Raw genomic sequence first — 23,698 nt, forward strand, 5'->3', positions numbered from 1 at the left:
AATGTGAAAAAAAAACGCCCGCACTCCAGCGTATTTGTGTGTGCGTGGGCGTGTTTTTTTGTTTGTTGTTGTTGCAAGAACTCAGTGTCTCATTTTGTCGTATTTTCGGCTAGTCTGTGCTAATAGCCCAGATATCCTCTTGAGGGGGAAGTTGTAGAGCCACTGAGCTTCAGACCGCCACGCAGCAGCCGAAATATATGTGTTCCCGCCGGCCTGCAAACTGTTAGTCGACGCGGTTGACATGGTCGCGCCGATGAGTGTCCGCGCCGAAGAGCTAGCCGGGTACGCGTTACGTGAGTTACGGCGCGCCGGCAGTCTCGTCTCAGTCCCTTTGAAGGATCCCCGCCGCGAGAAACCCTAAACGGCACTTGCACCCGCACCGCTTTTCGGGGGAGCGCTCCTTTTTCTTTTGCTTGTGCGTGTGAGCGCCGACTCCGCTAATTCACCGTGAGGGAAACGGCGCCGCTTCTGGGCGACGCGCGGGAAGCCGGGAACACGGACTGTGTTTGGCCGGTGAGAGTGGCGCGCTTTCCGAACGCTGGCATTTAGTTTTCTTTTTCTTTAAGGCAACGGGCGGCTTCGGCGGCGGCATGCCACAGTTCTTGAGCTGCGCGAACAGATATACGCTTCAGCTACGCACATTGCCCGAACTTGCGGCCTAACGGCGGCGCCGAGACGCTTTTTCTTTTGGCCGTGTGCTTCTGTTACCGCTGGTTGCCGCCGCTTCGAGGAACAGGGCAAATGACGGTACTGTTCGTGTGTTTGTGTGTATTCCTGTCTCTTTTCGTGTGCGCAGTCCGACTTCCTGAGGGGAAGATACTCTGTTATGGTTTCGTTGCGTTTTGCTTGTGATGTATCTTATATCAGTCACGTGCACTGTGGGCCCGCCTAAATACACGGCCACAGGCAGCTGTTACGTGACGAGAGGGCCGGCCCAATCAGCGATGAGCTGAGGGGTTAAGAGGAGATGTTGGCGGGAATCTGGGGGTTCTCGCCAGGAGCTTTTCACCGGGAGAGCTCTGGCGGCTCGACTCTGTTGTTGATCTCCCTTTGTTTCGATTCTGTATTCACTGTACCATCATGCTAATCTTATATGTATAAAGTTTTTTGTTTGTTTCTGCAACGAAAAGCGTCGTCATCGTCCTTTCGCGCTAATTAGTGCCAATCACAAGACCGGGCCGTAACGACAACGAGACGGCCTGACCTCGCTAAGCAACAGCAAGCGAGGAGGAGAAGAAGAAAAGAGTGAAAAGAACCTCAACTGGAGTATATTTAAAATTTTGGGACGCAGAGCTAGCATTTGTACACAACAAAAAATACGGACAAGGAGAAGTTGTTCATTCACATTCTAGCACAGGAATCTACCAGAGGAAATTATATAATCGTGAATATAATCGCACACTGGTTTCAGGACATACCCCTTGTCACACAGTACATGGACCTCTAGAATTTCGTCTTCATCCAAATTCGACCGCCGCAACCGGGTCATAACCCGCGTCCTTCGGGTCAACAGCCGAGTGCCATAACCACTGAGTCACCGCGGCGGGGCTATAACTAAAGAGTGGCAGTTGTCTTTATCTTAACAAAGATTAATACGAAGTACAAATTAAAAGTTGCACAGATATAATACGCACCTACATGCAATCATGATGAAGAGATAGTCGAAATGTTCTACAAACATGTGGAATCAGTTATGAATAGAGTATAAACGCAGCATAATGCTCTCATGGGCAGAGGGGGCTTCAGCATTGTTTCTACAGATAGCATAGGAGATTGACTAGTAGAGTTCGCAGAACCGAATAATATGTGGATCATGAATACCTTCTTCTGCAAAGTAGAGAATCGCAAGTGAACTAAAAGCCCTAGTAGCGAAAAAATGAAATGGACTTTATATTGGACGCATCCTGCTAGTGGAGGAAGTTGTGGTGTTCGGTAACATGTGAAGTAGTGACCATAGAACAGTGATGTCTTAAATTAGATTAGATTAGAACAGGGACCGTTGGAAGCTAGTAAGTATGAAATCCATCAAAAACCTGGTGGCAATGATGAAAGTAGTGGAGTTTAGGATCTCACTCAAGAAGAGATATTCTGCTTTAACGAAGGAATATGACTTGCTATTTGAAAGATAAAAGATAATCTCACAGCTATCATGACCGAGTGCGCAGTGTATCGGGCATGCGCTGTCTGCCTTATCGTGTCAGCGCATTGTCTTATCAGTGCTACCGCAAACTGTACGCTTGGCACTGCTACTGCCCCGCCCCCCTCCATCGCCTATAAAAGGGCGTGCTAATAAACCCTTCCTGTTCTTCTTGTTCCTGCCACCATGTAGTTGCCTCTATCCTTAGTGCGACACACATCACGATACATGGTGCCAGAAGTGGGATTCTGCGACAGTTATGGAACTTCTAAAGGCCCCGCCACCTTTGCAACTGACCGGCAACCTCTCTGAAAATTGGAAACGTTTCAAGCAGAAATTCGACCTGTTCCTGCAGGCGACCGCAACGAAGGAGCAACCTCGCAGCGATTCTGCAAAATCCGCACTCCTGCTGAGCATAGCCGGTGATGAAGCGCTCGACGTGTTCAACACGTTCAAGTTCGAGGCAGCCGAAAGCAAGGAAGATTACGCAACGTTGGTTGGAAAATTCGAGTCCTACTGTGCCGAGGTGAGCAACGAAGTTCACGAACGTTATGTGTTTCGCTCAAGGAAGCAGGCAGATGGAGAACGTTTCGATAAGTTTGTCCGGGACCTCAAAAAGCAAGCCACGCAATGCAATTTCGGAGATCAGCGTGATTCGCTGATCAGGAATCAGATCGTGTTTGGCACGAATAACACAAAGCTGCGCGAGAAAATGCTTCGAGAGAAGTCTTTAACGTTGCTGAAAGCTGAAGAATTGTGCAAGGTAGCAGTCTCTCGCACAACGAAACGACGTCTGGAAAGCCGCGGATGACAGGGTCGATGCTGTTTCAAGGCACGCGCCACCATCGCGAAGCAAAAGTGATGACTGCATGAAGCAGTACCGTTGCAAAAAGTGCAACCGGCGGCACAGGCCCACACAGTGCCCAGCCTACGGGAAAAAGTGCCATGAATGTCGAAAACTTCACCACTTCGCGGTTTGCTGTGAAGGACTATCTAAAGTTCAACAAGTTAGTAAAGACAGCAGCGATGACGACTTTGACATTCTAGAAGTAGGAACTGAAAACGGAAGCAGCAAAGACTGGATAGTGGAAGCACAAGTTGCCGGAAGAAATATTTGCTTCAAAGTAGACACCGGGTCCCAGGCCAGTCTGTTACCATTCTGTATGTACCGCAAGACTCGGGAGTCACAGCAGTTAACGCCCACAAGTGCGGTTCTGAGAGCTTACACCGGAGGTGTCATAAGTCACTTCGGAACAACGACACAGGAAGTAACTATCGGTAACGCTTCCGCCACCGTGAAGTTCTTTGTTGTAAAGAACGGCCGTCAAGCCATTCTGGGACTAGATGCAAACGAAGCTCTGGGACTTGTCCATCGCACGGTGGCTACTGTAATTGCTTCGGAGTACCAAGCTCTCAAAGATTTCAAGCATGTCTTTCAGGGGCTAGGCTGCCGAAGCAACCATACAGCATGGTCATGCAACCATCCGCGATTCCAGTTGTTCAACCAGCCCGACGGGTACCCCTGTCCCTGCGACAACCACTTCGGGAGGAGCTGCGTAGAATGGAGCGTGCAGGCGTCATCGTCAAACAGGATGGCCCGACAGACTGGGTAAGCCCATTGGTTTTGGTTAAGAAAAAGGATGGCAAACTTAGGGTTTGCATGGACCCAAGGGAAGTAAACGAGAACGTAAAAAGGCAGCACTACCAGCTCCCAAAGTGTGAGGACATGGAAGGGGAATTGGCCGGCGCAGCCTATTTCAGCTGTTTGGACGCAAATTGTGGTTTTCACCAGATACCACTTGACGAAAAGATGTCCAAAATATGCACTTTTTCTACACCCTTTGGAAGATACCGTTATCTCCGGTTGCCTTTCGGTATCTCATCTGCTCCCGAAGTTTTTCAACAGCGGATTAGTGAAGTCTTCGATGGCCTTCACGGTGTACACGTTTACATCGATGATATTTTGGTGTGGGGCGAAACCAAACAAGAGCATGACCAGAGACTAGTGGCAGTAATGAAAGCAGCTGAAAACGCCGGCCTAACGTTCAACGCAGAGAAATGCAAGTTTTGCGCCACCAAAGTGCAGTTCCTAGGCGATATCATCACACGCAAGGGCATCTCGCCAAACCCAAAGCTTGTGGAAAGTTTGCTGCAAACGCCAGTGCCCAAGAACAAATCCGATGTTCAGCGCATGCTCGGTGTGTTGAACTATTTTGGCAAATACGTTCCGCGCCTGTCTGAGCGAACCGTGTTGCTGCGAGCCCTTATCAAGTCGCACTCAGAGTTCGAGTGGACTGAAAACCACAGGAGGGAGTGGAAAAGTGTCGTCCAGATTTTAAGCACGACTCCCGTGTTAGCCATCTTTGATCCCCGAAAAGAATCTAAGATAACTTGCGACGCATCGAAAGACGGCGTGGGCTGAGCCCTTCTGCAGTGCCACAACGGCCAATGGCGGCCAGTGGCTTATGCATCTCGTGTGCTAACGCAAGCTGAGCAGCGTTATGCTCAGATCGAAAAAGAGGCGCTTAGCATTTCTTTTGGCTGCGACAAGTTTTACCAGTTCATTTACGGACAGAAGATGCCGCCTGTTGCGCCTAAACACTCGACGATCCTCGGTTTGCACTTTGTAGGACCTGGGAGCCGCAGTGCCAACGACAGTACCTTTTTTTGACCATGTTTTTTCCTGGATCCTTGCCGCGAATTTGCTTACAAGCAAGCGCAAGAACCAATGCTGATGCGCCCAGTTCCTCGATGTGCGTGGTATCGCGTTGGTGTTGATATTTTTTCTTTTGGGGGAAGCTCGTACATCCTGGCATTTGACGCGTTTTCTAACTTCCCAGAAGTCGAGAAACTTGTTGACACTACTGCAAGGACGGCAATCGCTGCACTCAGTGCCATGTTCGCGAGGTACGGCGTACCACTTGAAGTGTGCACCGATAACGGGCCACAATTTGCCAGTCACGAGTTCGCAGCCTTTGCAAGAGCTTACGACTTCCCTCACGTCACATCCAGCCCCCGCTACCCGCAATCCAACGGACTGGCAGAGAAAGGTGTCCAGGTGGTGAAGCGGATCATGAAGAAATGTGAACATTCACAGGAAGACTCCTGGCTAGGTCTGCTGGCCTACCGCTGTACGCCACTGGAGGACGGCCGATCACCTGGAGAACTTCTTCAAGGAAGGTGCTTGAGAGCTAATCTTCCAGATTTTGGCGCTGTGCAGACAACTGTGGTCAAGAAGCACCATCAGAAGTGTGACGGAAAACCTCTGCCACCTTTGGCTGAAGGTTCTGTCGTGAGGATCCAGGACAAAACATGGTCAAAAAAAGGTACTGTCGTTGGCACTGCGGCTCCCAGGTCCTGCAAAGTGCAAACCGAGGATTGTCGGGTGTTTAGGCGCAACAGGCGGCATCTTCTGCAAACCCGTGAGAAGTGTGCAGAAGACACTAGTGATGACGACAGCGGTTCGTCCGAGCGTGAACCAGATAATTCCGGCCAATCTGCTCCAAATATCTCGCCTGGTGCCAAAGCACGAACATCTGCTGACTTCCCTCGGCAACAGTCCACCACCGACAGCTCGGCGCTCGGAGGCTCTGGGAACCATATGCCACTAACTTTGCCTGGGCCCACACCGGTTCCAAGAAGGTCGGCACGTACAGCAAAGCCACCTCAACGTCTTCAGTACGACGCTTCTTTTAATCAAAAAGCTTGAACATTTGTTGTTTTCATTACCCCTCGGAGGATGTATCGGGCATGCGCTGTCTGCCTTATCGTGTCAGCGCATTGTCTTATTAGTGCTACCGCAAACTGTACGCTTGGCACTGCTACTGCCCCCGCCCCCCTCCATCGCCTATAAAAGGACGTGCTAATAAAACCTTCCCGTTCTTCTTGTTCCTGCCACCATGTAGTTGCCTCTATCCTTAGTGCGACACACATCACGATACACTCAGTAGGAGTAGACGGTAGAATAGTTAGAAAGGATTCCGCTAAGCCCTCCCAGAAGGTGAAACACCTGATTTAGAAACGGTAAAGCAAGAAAGCCATAATCACTATAAATAGGTCAGGGACGGCCTAAATTCGAAAGAAAATTATTGAGCGTAGGTAAAAGAATTAAGGAATTTAATACACCGAGGATGAAGCAGCATCTGAAGAAGGAGGCAGACTGAAAGCGGTCAAGCGGATATTAGTCCTTGGCAAAAAACAGATGCAAGCCCTTAGAAAATGCACGGCAATGTAAGTACCAAAACAGTTAGTGTTCTACACAGATCTGTACAGTAGCTAAAATAATCAGGCTAGTAATGATGAAGCCAGCGGTGCGCTAGAACTGGGCACGCTGTCTGTAAAGAAAGAGAGTGTAGAAAGCCTTAGAAGGATTTCAAAGAGGGAAAGCGATCGGTGTGGGTGAAGTGTCTGCAGATCTGCTGAAGCGCGGTGGGGACATTGTGCTACAAATACTTGCCGACCCTGTGTACGCAGTGCCTCGTGGCCTCGAGTATACCGAATATTGGAAGATCGCTAACGTCATTCTGATACATATATAAGAAAGGGGCCGTCAAATGTTTGAAAAATTACCGACCCATTAGCTTACTGTCCGTTGTTTACATGTTTACTAAGGTTATCGCTAATCCAATTCGATTAACTCTTTCGTTACCACGCCACTGTGCTTCGATCTTAGGCTTTAGCCCACCAACGGACCAAGCTGGCTTACGAAATGGCTACTGGACTATAGACCATATACACATCGTCAGTGAAGTGATAGGGAAAAGCGCTGAACATAAGTTCTGTATATACCTTTCATTAATTACGAGAAAGTGTTTGACACAGGCGAACCTCAGCAGTCATGCAGGCATTGCGCAACCACGATGTAGAATAAGGGTATGTAAAGGTGCAGGAAAATATCTATAGCAGTTGCGCAGCTACTACAGTCATTGACAGCGAAGGTGATAAAATGCCAACAAGGAAGGGTGTCGCACAGCGACGCACGATCTCTCTGGTACTACACGTCCTCTATTTAAAGGAGGTATTCAGACAACTCGAGTGAAAAGCATTGGAGGTAAAGGTTATGGATAACATATTGTAACGGAAAATAGGGCGACAGGTCGCTAACCGGCAGAATACAGCAAGCAGCCAGCCAGCCAGCGCGAGACACTTCAACGTCTTCGAAGACACTTCAGCGCCACCTGAGAACACCAGGTGGCATTACTCCCCCTCCCCCCCAAAAAAAAGAAAAACATAAAAGCGGGGTTGCAGTACGGGCAGTGGAATGAGAAAAAAAACAGCACAAGCACATAAAAATGTACAAGGAAGGTGGGCGAAGGTGTCCCACGCGAAAACTAGCGGAACACTGAGCGTACTATCCATTACCGCGTGAAGTAGGGTTTCATGCGGACAACGTGCACAACCTCAGAGCGGGGTGGACGACGCTGAGGCTGCACAGTCCCGTCAGGAAGAACTTCGTAGGTCACTTCGGTGACGCGGCGCAAAACTCGGTACGGTCCAAAGTAACGGCACATCAGTTTTTCAGACAAGCCTGGGCGGCGTACCGGGATCCACGCCCAAACTTGGTCACCCGGATGGTATTCGACGTGCCGATGACGGAGGTTGTAGCGGCGCGCATCCGTGCTCTGCTGCCGCTGAATGTGAATACGGGCAAGTTGACGTGCTTCCTCGGCGCGCTGAGCGAACTGCTCAGCGTCTGGCGTGAGTGGGTGGTCATCAGTGCAGCATGGAAGCATTACATCCAGCATCGTCTGAACGTCACGTCCGTAGACCAGACGAAACGGTGTAAATCGGGTCGTCTCCTGGGTGGCCGTGTTGTAAGCGTATGTGACGTACGGGAGAATCTCGTCCCAGGTTTTGTGCTGCGAGTCTATGTACATTGCGATCATGTCGGCGATCGTTCTGTTGAGTCTCTCTGTGAGCCCGTTCGTCGGTGGGTGATAGGCAGTGGTTTTGCGATGGTTCGTGTGACTGAGCTCAAACACGTCGCGCATGAGCTGTGCCGTAAACGCCGTACCTCGATCAGTGATTACGTGGGACGGTGCGCCATGACGCAGTACGATTTGTTGCATAAAAAACTGGGCGATCTCAGATGACGTACCGCGCTGCACCGCCTTAGTTTCCGCATACCTTCTTAAATAGTCGGTCGCGACTATGATCCATTTATGACCGGCCGATGACACAGGGAATGGGCCCAGAAGATCGATGCCGACTTGATCAAAAGGCGTCCGAGGCGGTTCAATAGCTTGTAGCAAGCCCGCTGGCTTGAGAGGAGGCGCCTTACGACGTTGGCAATCGCGGCAGCCTCTGACGTAACGCTGGACGGCGTGAGAAAGTTTGGGCCAATAATATGCCTGGCGCACGCATGCAAGTGTGCGGGAAAAGCCCAAGTGGCCGGAGGTCGGCTCATCGTGACAAGCAAGAAGGATATCGGCGCGGAGATCTGCCGGAACGACGAGGAGGTGCGCTCGGTCAACAGTGCTGGAGTTTTTCTTAAACAAAATGCCGTTCCGGAGACAGAAGGCCGGCAGGTTTCTAGAAAATTGTCGGGGTGCGACAGAAGCTCGGCCCTCCAGATAATCAATGATAGGTCGCAGGTCTGGGTCAGCTCGCTGTCGGGTCATTAGGTCTAAGTCGCTGACAACTCCAATAAAACCACTCTCGTCCTCTATGCTATCATCCGCTAACCCGACGGGTGCGCGAGAGAGTGCGTCAGCGTCTTCGTGGGTCTGGCCAGATTTGTGCACAATGGTGTAGTCGAATTCTTGGAGGCGGAGGCTCCACCGGGCGAGGCGCCCCGACGGGTCGCGAAGATTGGCAAGCCAGCACAACGAATGGTGGTCGGTAACTACTTTGAACGGGCGGCCGTAGAGGTACGGACGAAATTTCATGGTTGCCCACACAACCGCAAAGCATTCTTTTTCTGTTGTTGAATAGTTTGTTTCAGCGCGAGAAAGCGTGCGGCTTGCATACGCGATGACCCTTTCCACGCCACCATGGTGTTGGACGAGTACGGCGGCGAGGCCGACGTTGCTCGCGTCGGTGTGGACTTCGGTTTCAGCCTCTTGATCTAAGTGCGCAAGAACAGGGGTTGTTAGCAGTCGTCTGCGCAGCTCGGCAAAAGCCTCCTGCCGCTCGGCAGCCCACACGAACTGTGTATCATTGCGCGTGAGGTGGTACAGGGGTGCGGCAATCTTTGAAAAGTCGGCGATGAAGCGGCGGTAATATGCGCACAGACCCAAAAAACGTTGCACACTCTTCGTTGCAGGAACAGGAAAGTTGGCGACGGCAGCAGTTTTCTCGGGGTCGGGCTTAACGCCATCGGCACTCACGAGGTGACCGAGAAACTTCAACTCTTTGTACCCAAAGTGGCACTTCTCTGGCTTTAGCGTTAAGTCGGCCGATCGGAGGGCATCTAATACTGTCCTCAGGCGTTCAAGGTGTTCGGCAAAGGTTTCGGAAAATGCGACGACATCATCGAGATAAACCAAACAAGTTTGCCATTTTAGTCCAGCGAGAACGATATCCATCATCCGCTGGAAAGTTGCCGGCGCTGAACATAGCCCAAAAGGTAGCACTTTAAATTCGTACAGTCCGTCGGGTGTCACGAACGCCGTTTTTTCGCGGTCCCGCTCGTCGACCTCGATCTGCCAGTACCCACTCTTTAAATCAATGGAGGAGAAGTACTGGGCGCGACGAAGTCTGTCGAGCGAGTCGTCGATACGAGGCAGCGGGTAGACGTCTTTTTTAGTGATGTTGTTCAGTTTTCGATAATCCACGCAGAAGCGGGGTGACCCATCCTTTTTCTTCACCAGCACGACAGGTGAAGACCAGGGGCTGCTGGAAGGTTGAATGATTCCATCTGAAAGCATCTCCGTCACCTGCGTTTGGATCGCCTCACGCTCCTTCGGTGAGATACGGTACGGCTGCTGATGGATGGGGCGGGCATCGTCGGGCGTAATGATGCGGTGCTTGAGAAGAGCCGTTTGCCGGACTTTCGACGAAGAAGCGAAACAGGTAGCGTATTCGAGTAGGAGGGCACGTAGTTCTCGCTGTAAGAGTCACCGAAAGGTCCGGGCTGATGTCAAAGGATGGGCGCACAGGTCTAACAGCTTCGAACGCGAAACATTTAGAAACCTCCGCTAAGGAGTCGGCGAATGCGATGGCAGTAGCACGAAAAAGGTGCCGGGGCTCGTTAGAGAAGTTAGTCACCAGGAGCTCAGAGCAGCCGTCGCGGAGATGGATGAGACTTCGCGCTGAGCAGATGCCGTGGGTGAGCAAAAGGGACAGGTTGCCCTCTGCGACCGCAGTCCCTTCACGTAGTCCGTCGCAGTGAACACTCACAAAAACACTGGCGCGTGGCGGAATCCAAACGCTCTCGGCGGATATTCGAAGGGCGGCGTGGCGTGGACAGTCCTCGGAGTAAACATCAACTTTCTCGGTAGAAAATGTGACAGTGCGCTTTCGGAGGTCAATAATAGCTTCAAACTCTCGGAGAAAATCAACGCCAAGGATACAGTCACGGGAGCAGTCAGGTAGAACTAGGCAGCTGACAACAAATGTGGAGCTGCGAATTTGGACTCTTGCTGTGCATAGGCCAAGCGGAGTTACGATATGTCCGCCAGCCGTGCGAATCTGCGTGCCGGACCATGGCGTCATTACTTTTTTAAGAAGCGCCGCTAGCTTTCGGCTTAAAATCGAGAAATCAGCGCCAGTGTCCACCAAAGCACTAACCTTATAGCCATCGAGAAGCACGGGTATATCCAACGAAAATCGATCTCCGAGTTCAGGTACTGCAGTCGCTGCCTTTAAATCGCGGTCGGTCGCTGTTCGCGTTGTCGGGGGGTCTTGTTCGCATCGATTGCCAGCGGCCTCGCCCCCTGAGGTCGCTCTCTTTAGTTTTCCCGGCGGGGACTTGGCGACCGTCTCTGCGCCATCCAGGAGGAGCTTTGGGGCTGTGGCGAAGGTCGGCGTGGTGATGGAGACCGAGACTGCCGCTGGGGAATTGTCGCCATGCGCTGCTGGGCTACGTAGTCCTCGATCTCCCGGGGTCGTTGACCTCATGGTGGACGGGGCATGTCGATAGGGAACCCCTGCAGCCCAAGCTGTCGATATGGGCACTGGCGATACAGATGACCGGGTTCCCCGCAGTGAAAGCAGAGACGCCGCCGATCTGGAGCACGCCACAGGTCCGTCTTCCGCTGGGGTGATCGTCGATTGTCGATGTAGTACGTGTCGGGGTGTGCGGAAAACAGCGAGCCTTGATTGGACGGAGGAAACTGCGCCGAAGAGGGCGCAGGACGTTGCAAGGTTTCAGCATACGTTGGACGACGGCACTCCGTGGGTAAAAGCGGCGGGTCAACGGACGGGAACGAAGGTCTCAAGGCTTGAACCTCTTCGCGGACGAGGCTAGCGAGAGAGCCGGCCGTCGGCAGGGGAGCACCGAAAAGCGCCTGGAGCTCTTCGCGCACAACGGAGCGGATCAGGTCGCGGAGAAGACCAGGGTTAGCCCCGAAGGCAGGAAGCGGCTCTGTAAGTGAGGCGGCGTGTACCGGCCGGTCGTAGGTGGTAGACCGCCGCAAGAGCATCTTCTCCATCGTGACCGCTTCCGTGAGAAACTCAGCAACAGTCCCAGGTGGACTGCGCACAAGGCCAGCAAAAAGTTGCTCCTTAACGCCGCGCATGAGTTGGCGCACCTTTTTATCTTCGGGCATGGCCGGGTCAGCACGCCGGAAGAGCCGAGTCATATCCTCCACGTACATGCTTACAGTCTCATTAGGCATCTGAATGCGAGACTGCAAAGCCCGTTCAGCCCGTTCTCGACGATCCGTGCTGGTGTAGGTCTCCAGCAGGCGTCGGCCGAACTCGTGCCATGATGTTAGGGCGTCTTCTCGGTTTTCGTACCAGGTACGCGCACCATCCTCGAGACTAAAGAAGACGTTTCGAAGCTTGGGGGCGTCGTCCTACTGGTTGAATAAGGCCACGCGTTCAAACTCGAGAAGCCAGTCTTCTACGTCTTCGAGCTGACTGCCGTGGAATGGTTTGGGCAGTCGCGGATTCTGCAAGGTGTAGTAGGCTGCAGCTGGCATGGCAGGTCGATGGGTGGGTGCTCTGGCAGACTCCAAAAGCCCGTGTTCGGGAGGTAGGCCTTGATTTCTCCGGCTAGCACGGTGCACGGGGGTGTCCACTAGCGAAGGACTGGAGCCCAGGGTATCCGGAGGAGTATGAGACATATACGGGGATCTTTACCCAGCGCCTCCACCAAAATATGTAACGGAAAATAGGGCGACAGGTCGCTAACCGGCAGAATACAGCAAGCAGCCAGCCAGCCAGCGCGAGACACTTCAACGTCTTCGAAGACACTTCAGTGCCACCTGAGAACACCAGGTGTCAATATTAGTAATCTCCGTTTCACCAATGTCATCGCCTTGCAAAAGTAATTCAAAGAACGGACTGATAAGCATGAGCGAGAAACTAGGCAGCCAAAACAGAGCGGTGCATCTAAAAATTAATCTGTAGGAAACTGAAAAGTTTCGAAAACAGTCTCCGAAGGAAACAGCAGTTTCCAATTGATAGCGAGGTGTGGAAGTGGTAAGATAACACATTTACTTAGGGCAGGTAGTGACCGCATATCCGGGCCACGAAAGTGAAACAGCAACGAGATAAAGAATGGGATAGAGTGCATTTTGCAGGCACTCTGAGGTAATGAATCGCAGTTTACGAGTATCCCTAAAGAGGGAAGTATATGAGAGCTGTATCTCACCAGTATTCACCTACGAGATAGAAACATGGAGGCAAACGAAAAGCTTTCAACTCAAATCGAGGATAATGGTGCGAGTTATGGAAAAAAAATGATAAAGAAACAGTATTTTTCTAACATGTTGTCATGAAAATGAGGTGCTTAATATATGCCAAGGCACGAACATTACGAACAGTGAAGACGCTTTTGGACTGAATATGAAACCTGTTATGTATGTCTTAGACATCATTTGCCTGATTTTAACTTATATCTATAACTCGTCTCTAACTGCAGGCGTTTTCCCTTCACACGTTAAAATAGCGAAAGTAGACATTCTTTATAAAAGAGGTTCAGGAAACAATCTCTGTATTTACAGGCAAGTATCTATATTGCCTATTTTTTGTAAGAGGCTTGGAAAAAATAACGCATTTATGTGTGTCTAATTTTCTCAACAAATACAATGTGAAAACAATGAAACAGTATGGATTTAGACCTCAAACCTCAAAAGAAATGGCTCTCCTGTTGCGAAAAGAAATAATCCTAAACAACATTGAATGTAAACAAATAGCTCTCGAAATATTCATATATCTCCAAAACCTTTGAGAGGATTAGTCGCGAGACTCCTCATATTAAACTGAGGTTTTTAACTGACCGATATATCATTATGAGCTATTTAACTGTCGATATCAGTATGTTTCCATAAATAATCACCCTTCAACTTATAATAAAATAAAGCATGCTGCACCTCAAGGAAGTATCCTTGGCCTCTCATTCAATTTACATATTGATTTAGTACAGATTGACTCCGAAACAGAATATGTAATTTAAGCTGACAACATAACTTTAGTTTTGTTGCGCACCAATGAGAATGAGATAGTCGAAAAGGCCAACGGAGTGCTGGGTAAACTGAACTAGTGGTGTGAAAAAAATTCCTTACTAATAAACACACGTAAAATGAAGGCGATATTTTTAGAGCCAAAAATGTGAAATGGGTTGCACATAGAGATTGTCTTGGGTGGTAATATGGTAGAATGTTGTAAAAACACTTGGTGTTCACTTTAATGAATTTATGTTATGTGATAACCACATCGAGCAACTGGAGGGTAAACTAGCTCGCGTTGTCGGCATACTCAAAAGGTTAAAGTGCATGATACCTACTAGGAAAAATCTTGTAATCTGCCATGCACTGTTTGACTCTCGTGTTAAATACTGTCATTTGGTTTGCGGAACAAAAACGCAAACTGATATTCAGAAGGTTTTAACATTACAAAAGAAATGCAGTGAGAGCAGTGGAAGGTGCTACATATCGAACACCAAAAAGTTCTTTATCTTTAAAATACTGCATTACGGACGCAAGGGTCATCCATGAGTACCGTATGATTCAGCTGCATAAATCTCAAATACACAGTGACGCTACGTTTTTAACTGACATTGGTAATCTACGAGAAGATGCCGTTATTCATAATACAAGACTCGATGAATACTGGTATGTACCTTGTCCACGCACAAATAACATATTTCAAACACTCCGATATGTATTATCGGTGTTCCTGAACAGACACACTTTAACTAATGCCCATTCTCTCCGTTTTATTTAAGAGTATCAGAAATATGTTTCTGTAAAATAATAAAGAGTATCCGACGGTAAATATAGAAAGTATCCATGTTATGTGTTTCATCTGCTGTCCTTTGCCTGTGTGTAAGAGTGCAGAGACTGTGCTAATGATGCATTATGAAGATATTGTGCATATTTGTTACTTTACGTATTTTCTTGTTTTTGTTTTTACTGCTAGTATCTGCCATCGCCATGTCGAACCGCTTCGGGAGGTGGGAGCTTTGTGAAGCCGCGTGCACGGCTTTTTTTCGTTTCTCCTGAGCCATTGTACATGACTGAAATAAACAGAACTGGACTTAACTGCTGAGAGTAAAGTGCGTAAGGGACAAACGCGAGTTAATGACATGCTAGTCGAAATCGATAACAAATGGACGTGGGAGGCTATTTAATGCGAAGCCAAGATAACCGATATTAGCAGCGGATTCCTAGAGAACAGAAGTGTAGCAAGGGGCGACGGAAAGTCAGGTGGAAAGTGATATTAGGAAGTTTGGGAGGTAAAGGTGGGCACAGCATTCATAAAACAGGATTAATTGGGGAGATAATGCGGACGCCTTTGTCCTGCAGTGGGTGTAGTTAGCCTGATCTAGATAAGGATGAGTTTGTGCCTCATGCTACATGCGCTCGTCAGTGCTGTCCCTGTGCTCTTTTTCTTCCCCGGCAAACTGACATTGCCAATTTCGAATAGTTTTCTCCGAGCGCAGACTACCCCTTCACTCTAAGGCTACCAGAATAAACACAAATGTCAATTCAATATTTTACTTTTACCTTTGCCGCCATATAATTGAAGCTTGTATAAATATGTATCCGGTCTTCAAAACTGGAAAGCTCTTCGTAATCAAGTTAGTGCCCAAGAAAGAGTAGTGCCAAGAGCATTAGGCGTCAGCCAGCATGAATGTAATTTCCGCAACATAGTGCAAAAAATTTCTGCTCAATTTACGCATATTGGCGGGTTTTCCGGTGTATTCAGTATCGTGGTAGTGTTGCTGTGTGGGCTTTCATGCTCGGCAGTTAACCGCTTCTCACCTCAAGATGCTCTGCACACGTCGCAGCGCAGCTCATCAGCGGTTCTGCACAGAGCTTTCTCAAAGATTTCTTTTACAGAATAGACTATAGAAGAAAAAACGTGCGCATTTTGTAGCTTTATATATGGGGCTACTCACGGAGTCACCCAGCCACGTATACATACGCTGTGCACATGCATGCCTCGATATTTGCGATGGCAGATCGCTTCTTAAAATCAGTGGCACTGAAGGACCTCAGTTCACATCAGACGCTTTACCTGCACGTACGGCGGCGACGCCGGCTCTGGAACCTTCCCTTGCCGAACTCGAAGCCCGTCTAAATTCCAAATTTGACACCCTGTTGGAGACAGCGATGGAACGCCTCATCGCTAGAGTCATGGAGGCTATCCCCTCTATGATCGCTCAACACGTCGCGACTAACACCCGCCTTTCTCGCAGAGCCGGTCCTCTTAAGGACGTATCTGGTCGGCCCTCCAGATTGTCCCGCCGAGTAAATGACCTTGACGATGACGAAGACAGCTGCCCCCCTCTAGGTGCTGAGCTTCAGCCCCTGGTATCTGGCTCGGGGGTAGCCTCACTTCCACCTCTCACCTCTAAATCTGAGCATGGCGGGACACCCCCGGTGTAGGCGCTCCCCCCTTTCCAAATCGGCTTCCCCCATTACGATTACTCAGTGGAACTGTCGGGGGCTCCGGTCCCGTTCCAAGCGGGCCGACCTCCGACTTTTCCTTTCAACCTTTGAGCATTTGCCAGCCGTGGTTGCCCTCCAAGAGCCAGGGAAAGGCGCCGCACTAACAAATTATACGACGTTCCAGCAGGACCCCTCGTCTTGTCTGTTAGTCCATAGAAATTATGCAGCCAACCAGGTCGACTTAGACATACAACTTGAATACTCCTATGTAATGGTGACCCTCCTCCCACTGCGCAAGCAGGATGCACCGCTACACATACTCAATGTATACTGCAATCCGAAATTGCCGAATGTATCATTCGCGGACCTCTTTAGCCGCGCGCTGAGAGTTGCGGGTCGGGACCCCCTCCTGATTGTGGGCGATTTCAACGCTCCCGCTCGGATGTGGGGTTACTGTCGTGAAGAGAAGCGGGGACGCAAGTTGGCGGAGCTTGCGTCAACGCTGGGCCTCACTCTTCACACTGACCCCCTCCATCCAACTCGTATAGGCAACTCCGTGACTAGGGATACCTGTCCGGGCTTGACCTTCACCCGCAACATTCAGTATGCAGACTGGGTCAACACCGAGGAAACCCTCGGCAGCGACCACTGCCTCCTGAACACAATGATTAGGACCCATCCTTTCGCATGACCAACAACGCAAGCCCGACTCCCAGATTGGACCAAGTTCAGGCAAAATTATAACACTACCACACCCATACATGAGCAAGGCTACCAGTCTTGGTCACAACATTTGGTCTCTTGCCTTCGCTCCTCCGAAACTCAAATTCAACTCTCAGAGGCGGTCTCGGATGTGGACAACCACCTGCTCCACCTCTGGGAGGCCCGGCATTGCCTCGTCCGTCGGTGGCGCCGGCAAAAGCACAACCGAAAACTTAAAGCTCGCATCGCCGAGCTCACTCAACGAGCGGCTGAGTATGCGGCCCAACTCGCCGACTCCAACTGGGTGGCCCGATGCAATACGGCCGCGCGGCAAATGTCCAGCCGGAACACGTGGCGGCTCTTTCGCGCCCTAATTGACCCAACGCAAACACGCATGGAAACTCAAAAACACCTCCAAAGAGCAATACACAGCTTTCAGGGCAACACAACTCAATTGGCGCACAAGCTCCGGGACCAGTACTTGTGCCCCACACAGGACCCCCGCGGGCCGGCGTACTCTTATGCAGGTTCTTAGAACGTTGAGCTGGATCAACCGTTCCAGCTCCACGACCTGAGGGCGGCCCTGGCAAAAATGAAACGCGGCACCGCTCCGGGTCGGGACAAAATTACAGTCAAATTGTTAGCCAACCTCCCCGACCTGGCATACCTGTCTTTATTGAATTACATTAACTCAATCTGGCTTGGGGAAGTGCCACTCCCCATCGAGTGGAAGACCGCCCTGGTCACCTTCATTCCTAAAGCTGGCAAGGCCATCAACACGGACAACTTCCGCCCCATCTCTCTGACTTCCTGTGTGGGCAAACTCATGGAGACGATGGTACGTGACAGGTTGTCCGAGTTCATGGAATCCAAACACCTTTTCGCAGACACCATGTTCGGGTTTCGCCCACAAAGATCTGCACAGGATGTCCTGCTACAACTAAATCGGGACGTCCTCGACCCCGTCGAATGCCCTCACAATGACAAGGTCGTACTCGCCTTGGATTTGAAGGGTGCATTCGACAACGTTACCCACGAGATCATTCTCACCCACCTCTCTCAAACTAACTGCGGCAAAAACGCCTTTCAATACATTCGGCAATTTTTAACCGACAGACAATCTTACATTCGAGTCCAGGATAAAGAACATGGCCCTCTTTATTTAGGAACCAGGGGTACACCCCAGGGCGCGGTGTTGTCTCCCCTGTTGTTCAATTTGGCTATGATGCGCCTACCGGCCCAGCTGGGCGCTGTCGCCGGGGTGCAGCATGCGCTGTACGCCGATGACATCACCCTGTGGGCTACACAGGGTTCCCTTGGAGACATTGAGGCCAACCTGCAGGAGGCGGCGACCATAGTGGACCGTTATGCTCGCCGCTGCGGCCTCCAATGCTCCACCCAAAAGTCTGAATTTGTGCACATACGCCCCTCACCAAAGTGCACAGCCAAAATTTCATTGTCTCTTGAGACAGGTCCAATTCCTGAAAATATCGAAGTCCGGGTACTGGGGCTCTTCATACATCAAAACAGACGGTCAGAAACAACATTGGCCAAACTCCGTCAAGTGGGGGACCAGGTGGGCCGCTTGGTCCGCCGGGTTTCTAACAAGCGCGGGGGGTTACGATGTAAGGACGCCTTGCGGCTGGCGCATGCATTTGTAACCAGTCGAATTCTATATTCGACTCCATACCTCCACCTGCGGAAGCAAGACGAGGATTCACTCGAAGTCATCCTCCGCAAAATTATTAAGCGAGCTCTGGGCCTCCCCGTGAACACCTCCAACAAGCGCCTCCTGGGGCTGGGCATGGTGAACACATTTCGGGAGCTCCGGGAAGCCCACTTGACCAACCAATACACACGCCTCTCAAAGACATCGTCGGGTCGCTGCCTGCTTGCCCGACTGCACATCCAACACACCACTCTTATGGAAGAGCGCGTACGTATTCCATCCCAGTGGAGATGCGCCCTCCACGTGCGCCCTCTTCCCGCGAACATGAACCGTGAATACCATAATGGCCGGCGCCTGGCGCGGGCGGAAGCCCTGGCCCGCCACTATGGATCGAAACCCGGCGTATTCTACGTGGATGCCTCCGGCCCCCACCACGGGGGATGGTACACGGCCGCAGTCGTCCACCAATCCAAAACAGTGAACGGCCTTACTTTCCGAGCCCGTGACATAACACACGCGGAGGAGGTCGCCATTGCGTTGGCTGCATCTGATTCCAATTCAAAAACAATTATTTCCGACTCGCGAGGGGCATGTCGGAACGTCGAGCAGGGCTGGGTACCATATCTAGCCTACCGCATTCTACAAAACAGCGTCTACACCGGGGACCCCGCGCACCGGCGTATCGTTTGGGCTCCTGCTCACATGGGCCTTGAGGGAAATGAGGCAGCTGACGCCGCCGCCCGCGCGCTCTCTCACCGGACATTCCCCTCCGACCCCGACGATCAGGAACTCGAATTCACTCCCGCTTACTCCTTTAAAGACATTGTTTTACATTATCAATCTGGCCATGGTCTTTATCCCCGCCCGTGTAAAGGTCTCTCAAAGGCGGAGGAGCGGCTTTTGCTTCGCCTGTATACCAATACTTTGCTGTGCCCGGCAGCTCTCAAACACTTCGACCCTTCTTTCTCGGGCAGCTGTCCGCACTGTGCGGAGAAGTCTTCGGACATTTACCACATGGTGCGGGCCTGCCCCTCCAACCCTGCTATCCCCCCTAACCCCAACCCAACCCGGGAGGACTGGGAGGCGACCCTGCTCGGCTGCTCTGACCTGCAGGCCCAACGGGCCTTGGTCGCGCGAGCCCGGGCGGCGGCCGACGCCACTGGGGTCCCGAACTAGGGACCTCCACCTAGTACTTGTAAGGGCTGGCCCCCTCTGGGTCAGCTCATGCAATACCTCCAGTAGTGCATGTGTAAATAAATGTTTTCCACCACCACCTCAATAATCAATCCGACTGAAGCAGCACCATTGGCATGGATGCGCCCTCGTCTCGCAGCATGGAGGAAATTGGGTCAAATCTACGAGTGCGAGACGATGGCCGCTCTTGTGTGGTTGACTGTGATTTAGAAGAACGCCAATTTGGGCTAGATGGTGCATTATTTCAGACAGAATAGCGCTGCAATAAGACGTACACAAAAAAGACTGACACAGGACATGCGCTACAAAGGTATCGAATTCAGAAGACGACGGGTGCTCACACACAAAAGGGCCCTGGGTTTTCGACAGACGGTTTAGAAGAACGTCAATTTGGGCTAGATGGTGCATTATTTGAGACAGAAATGGTTTGAGAAGACGACGGGTGGTCACAGACAAAAGAACCCTGCGTTTTCGACAGATGGTTTAGAAGAACGTCAATTTGGGCTAGATGGTGCATTATTTGAGACAGAAATGGTTTGAGAAGACGACGGGTGGTCACAGACAAAAGAACCCTGCGTTTTCGACAGATGGTTTAGAAGAACGTCAATTTGGGCTAGATGGTGCATTATTTGAGACAGAAATGGTAATAGCGCTGCAATAAGACGTACACAAGAAAGTCTGACACAGGACATGCGCTATCTTGTAAGTCAGTCAGTCTTTCTTGTGTACGTCTTATTGCAGCGCTATTCTCAAACCATTTCTGTCTCAGATAATGCACCATCAAGCCCAAATTGACGTTCTTCTCAACCATCTGTCAAAAACCCAGGGCCCTTTTGTGTGTGACCACCTGTCGTCTTCTCAACTCGACACCTTTGTTAGCGCATGTCCTGTGTAAGTCTTTCTTGTGTACGTCTTATTACAGGATGACTGTGAGAATACGAAAACTTCACACTTGTGAAAGCTGTCTTTGAACACAGTTTTTGAACGCAGGTAATGCGCTAGTCTAACCGTAACTGACAGCATACTGAACACGCGGTTCCAAAAAGACGCGGCTCCGGATTTCGATTTTCCAGCGCGCATAGCGTTCAGCCGCCGATGAGCCTCGACTCGGGCAAACGACCGGCGCGCTAAGAGCAGGCACTAATCTGGCGCCATCTCTTGTCAGTGACGCATACCTTACTAACAGGTCATCGGTGAGCAGAAGAGGGTGCGGGCTATTCTGGCTGCTCTGATGACGCGAGTCGCCGCAGCGCAATCTGTCTTTACGTTCCCACCGTACCCTCCTCGCCTGGAATACTCCACACGCTCTCTTCCCTACTGCCATTTACCATCCTCCGCTGCGCGCCGCGATCGATTATGCCGAAGCACGCCGCTCAACCCAGGAACTACAGCCTAACAGCTGCGCTCTGAAAGGTCCCTACATACGCTAGCATGGCACAGCACATCGATGTCTTGCATGTTCGCCACCATTAGAATGCAGATGCCATGGCCGGTATTCTCCTCGCGCTTTCCGTGCGGACGCCACAGCCGCTCAGCACGCCGCGCAAGTGGGAAGAAAAGTGAGTAACATGATTGGTTCCGGAACTAGACACACGCCGCACACCAACAGCGTGCTAACTACTCCGTGCAAAAACTTAAGTAAGGCGGCCTGAACTACCGATTGTAAAGAAAGCAGCGTCACTTGCCTTTCCGGTTGCGTAGTCGACCACCCTCTGTGTAGCCAAGTCGGTCTTATTGCCAACGAGGAACACGGGGACATCGTCGTCGTTCACTTCAGAAATCTTTTGCAAGCAGAACGTGATATAATTGAATGTCATCTGCCATGAAAACGATAAAACAAATAAAGATAACAAAACAAAAATTTTCATGGTGTTAAGGATAAGGCAGTATGCATGTTCAAGGCTTTCACCTGTATGAAAAGTGAAGTGTACAAATCTCAAAAGAATGCTATATATTACCGAAGGACCATGACCAAAGTCGAAATCTGATGAAACATGAGACTTCGTAGTTGCAATATTTTACAATTATAGTACCGCCCATGAGGTAAAATGCAAAACCATTGACAGAGACATTTAGCATAGCGCGTGCCGCCAGACCTATCGCGCGCCGCCAGTGTGCACGCTCTGACTGGTCCCAACGCAGCAGGTGTGCAGCGGCTGGCGGGCACGTGGCGCCATCTGACGCTCTGGGTCGAACGGGACATGCGCACTGATGGCCCGCGGTATAGGTAAGCCGTAGCTGTAAATGCTGTGCTAAAAGTCTCTAATGCTGCCGAAATCACTCCGCCTAATCTGGATCCTGTGATAAAAATCGAAGTGCACACCGCGGAGCTTGCAGCCCATCGTCAATGAACCAAACGCGAGAGTTAAGTGAGCTATGGCTCGTTAAGAACGCCCCATATCAACTTTGCTCACGCTTTACTTTATGCAATTTTTTCCCTTCGCGCATCTCAGATAAAATTAAGACTGTTGCGGAAATAAATGCGCGCAGTAGAATGCTTCTATCAGCTAAACGAATGGATTGTTCGAGCTAAAATTTAGGACAGAAATGGAATTTGGTCGGCAGTTTTGTTTTAAGCTACATTTGCTTGGGTTACTTGCCTGAATCGATCAAAAGCAGTCGCATATTCGTATTGTCTGCGCAGGCGACGAGGGAAATCAAGCCGTTCTGTCAGCGATCGCAACGGTGGTGCCATCTCGTTTGTCGATCTCATGAGAAGCTTAAGAGTGATAGGTAAACACTTAACTATTCTATTTAGTTAACCCTCCTTCCAGCTAACAAGTCCTGCATGATTCTTGTGCAGACCACTGTTGAGAATGCCATGCCGAAGAGAGCACTGTCTTAACTGAACAAGCTTATTTAAAAACAAATTGCAAACATTTTTACGTGAAACACTTTGCATAATGACTATTAACGAACAACGGCCCTCCCGTCTTTTCTTTTCGCTGGCAAGGTACTCTGCAACAGAAAATTCGGCAGAGACACTTCACTTATTAAGTGTAGAAATGGGAAGGCATTGCAAACACTGTCTTGCTTCTTTCATGTTTCACTTTAGGCGATGCCTACGTCGTACCTGTAGACGGTTATGGTTCACTGTTCATTGCACGAACACACACAAAACCAGCCGCAATGAAGTCCAGCGACAATGTATGACACCACCCACGCACGCACACACGCACGCGCGCGTATGACCACAACCGAAAAGTTGTACGAAAAACGGTTGCATGACACTTTGGACATCAAAATTTGAAAAAAACACACAATTGCAGGGGCTTATATGTCATATGTTTGGATCCCTGTCGTAAGCTAGCCTCCAACTTGACTATAGCACATGTATACGCTGTACGCAGCGATAAATTGTTTGACACCGCCCGGAACGCTATACGACGAACGGTTGCGTCAAATTCTGGCACGCGAATGTCGGGAAAACTGGCGCCACATGGTGGTCAGATAGTGGTGGGCATGTATTGTCACGGGAGCAAGGATCGAGACACCGTTCACCAGCGGCGTTTCCAGAAGACCCCTCAGGGCGCGTGAGCCAACCCTCACCTCCTTGTCTTCTGATGCCACCTGGGGCCACCTGGTGGCATTATTCCCCCTCCCGAAAAAAAGAAAAACCGGAAGACCATTAGGGCGCAAAGGGCTGACTGGAGGGGATAACGGAACAACAAACGAAACGGCTTTTGCTCCGTTTGCCCCCTGACAGGAGGAAAACGGCCCTGTGCGAAAAAAGAAAACAAAAACAACCGTGGAAGCATGATATAGGGCTTCATCCGGAGTACGTGCACTACTTCAGGCTGGGGTCGACGGCGCGCATTCTGCACAGAACCGTCGGTCAGTCACATTCGTGATGCGACGCAACGTGTACTCTGCAGGGCCCAAGTAGCGGCACAGGAGTTTTTCCGACAAACGTGGGTGACGGACAGGAGCCCACACCCACATTTGGTCGTCGGGTTGGTACTCGACGTGGCGGTGTCGCTAGTTATAGCGGCG

At 50.6% G+C, this 23,698-nt stretch overlaps 1 protein-coding gene across 1 annotated transcript in view; it reads right to left on the reverse strand.

The window, feature by feature from the left end:
- Positions 1–23,698, reverse strand: part of LOC149333781 (uncharacterized) — a 170,926-nt gene that overhangs the window by 25,078 nt on the left and 122,150 nt on the right. The window contains exon 18 of the mRNA XM_089557801.1: positions 21,391–21,522. Coding sequence (XP_089413927.1) covers positions 21,391–21,522 — 132 coding nt within the window. The remainder of the gene's footprint in view (positions 1–21,390; positions 21,523–23,698) is intronic.

Source organism: Amblyomma mixtum, chromosome 8 (assembly GCF_055824585.1).
Source record: "Amblyomma mixtum isolate Tamu chromosome 8, ASM5582458v1, whole genome shotgun sequence".
NCBI lineage: Eukaryota > Metazoa > Arthropoda > Arachnida > Ixodida > Ixodidae > Amblyomma > Amblyomma mixtum.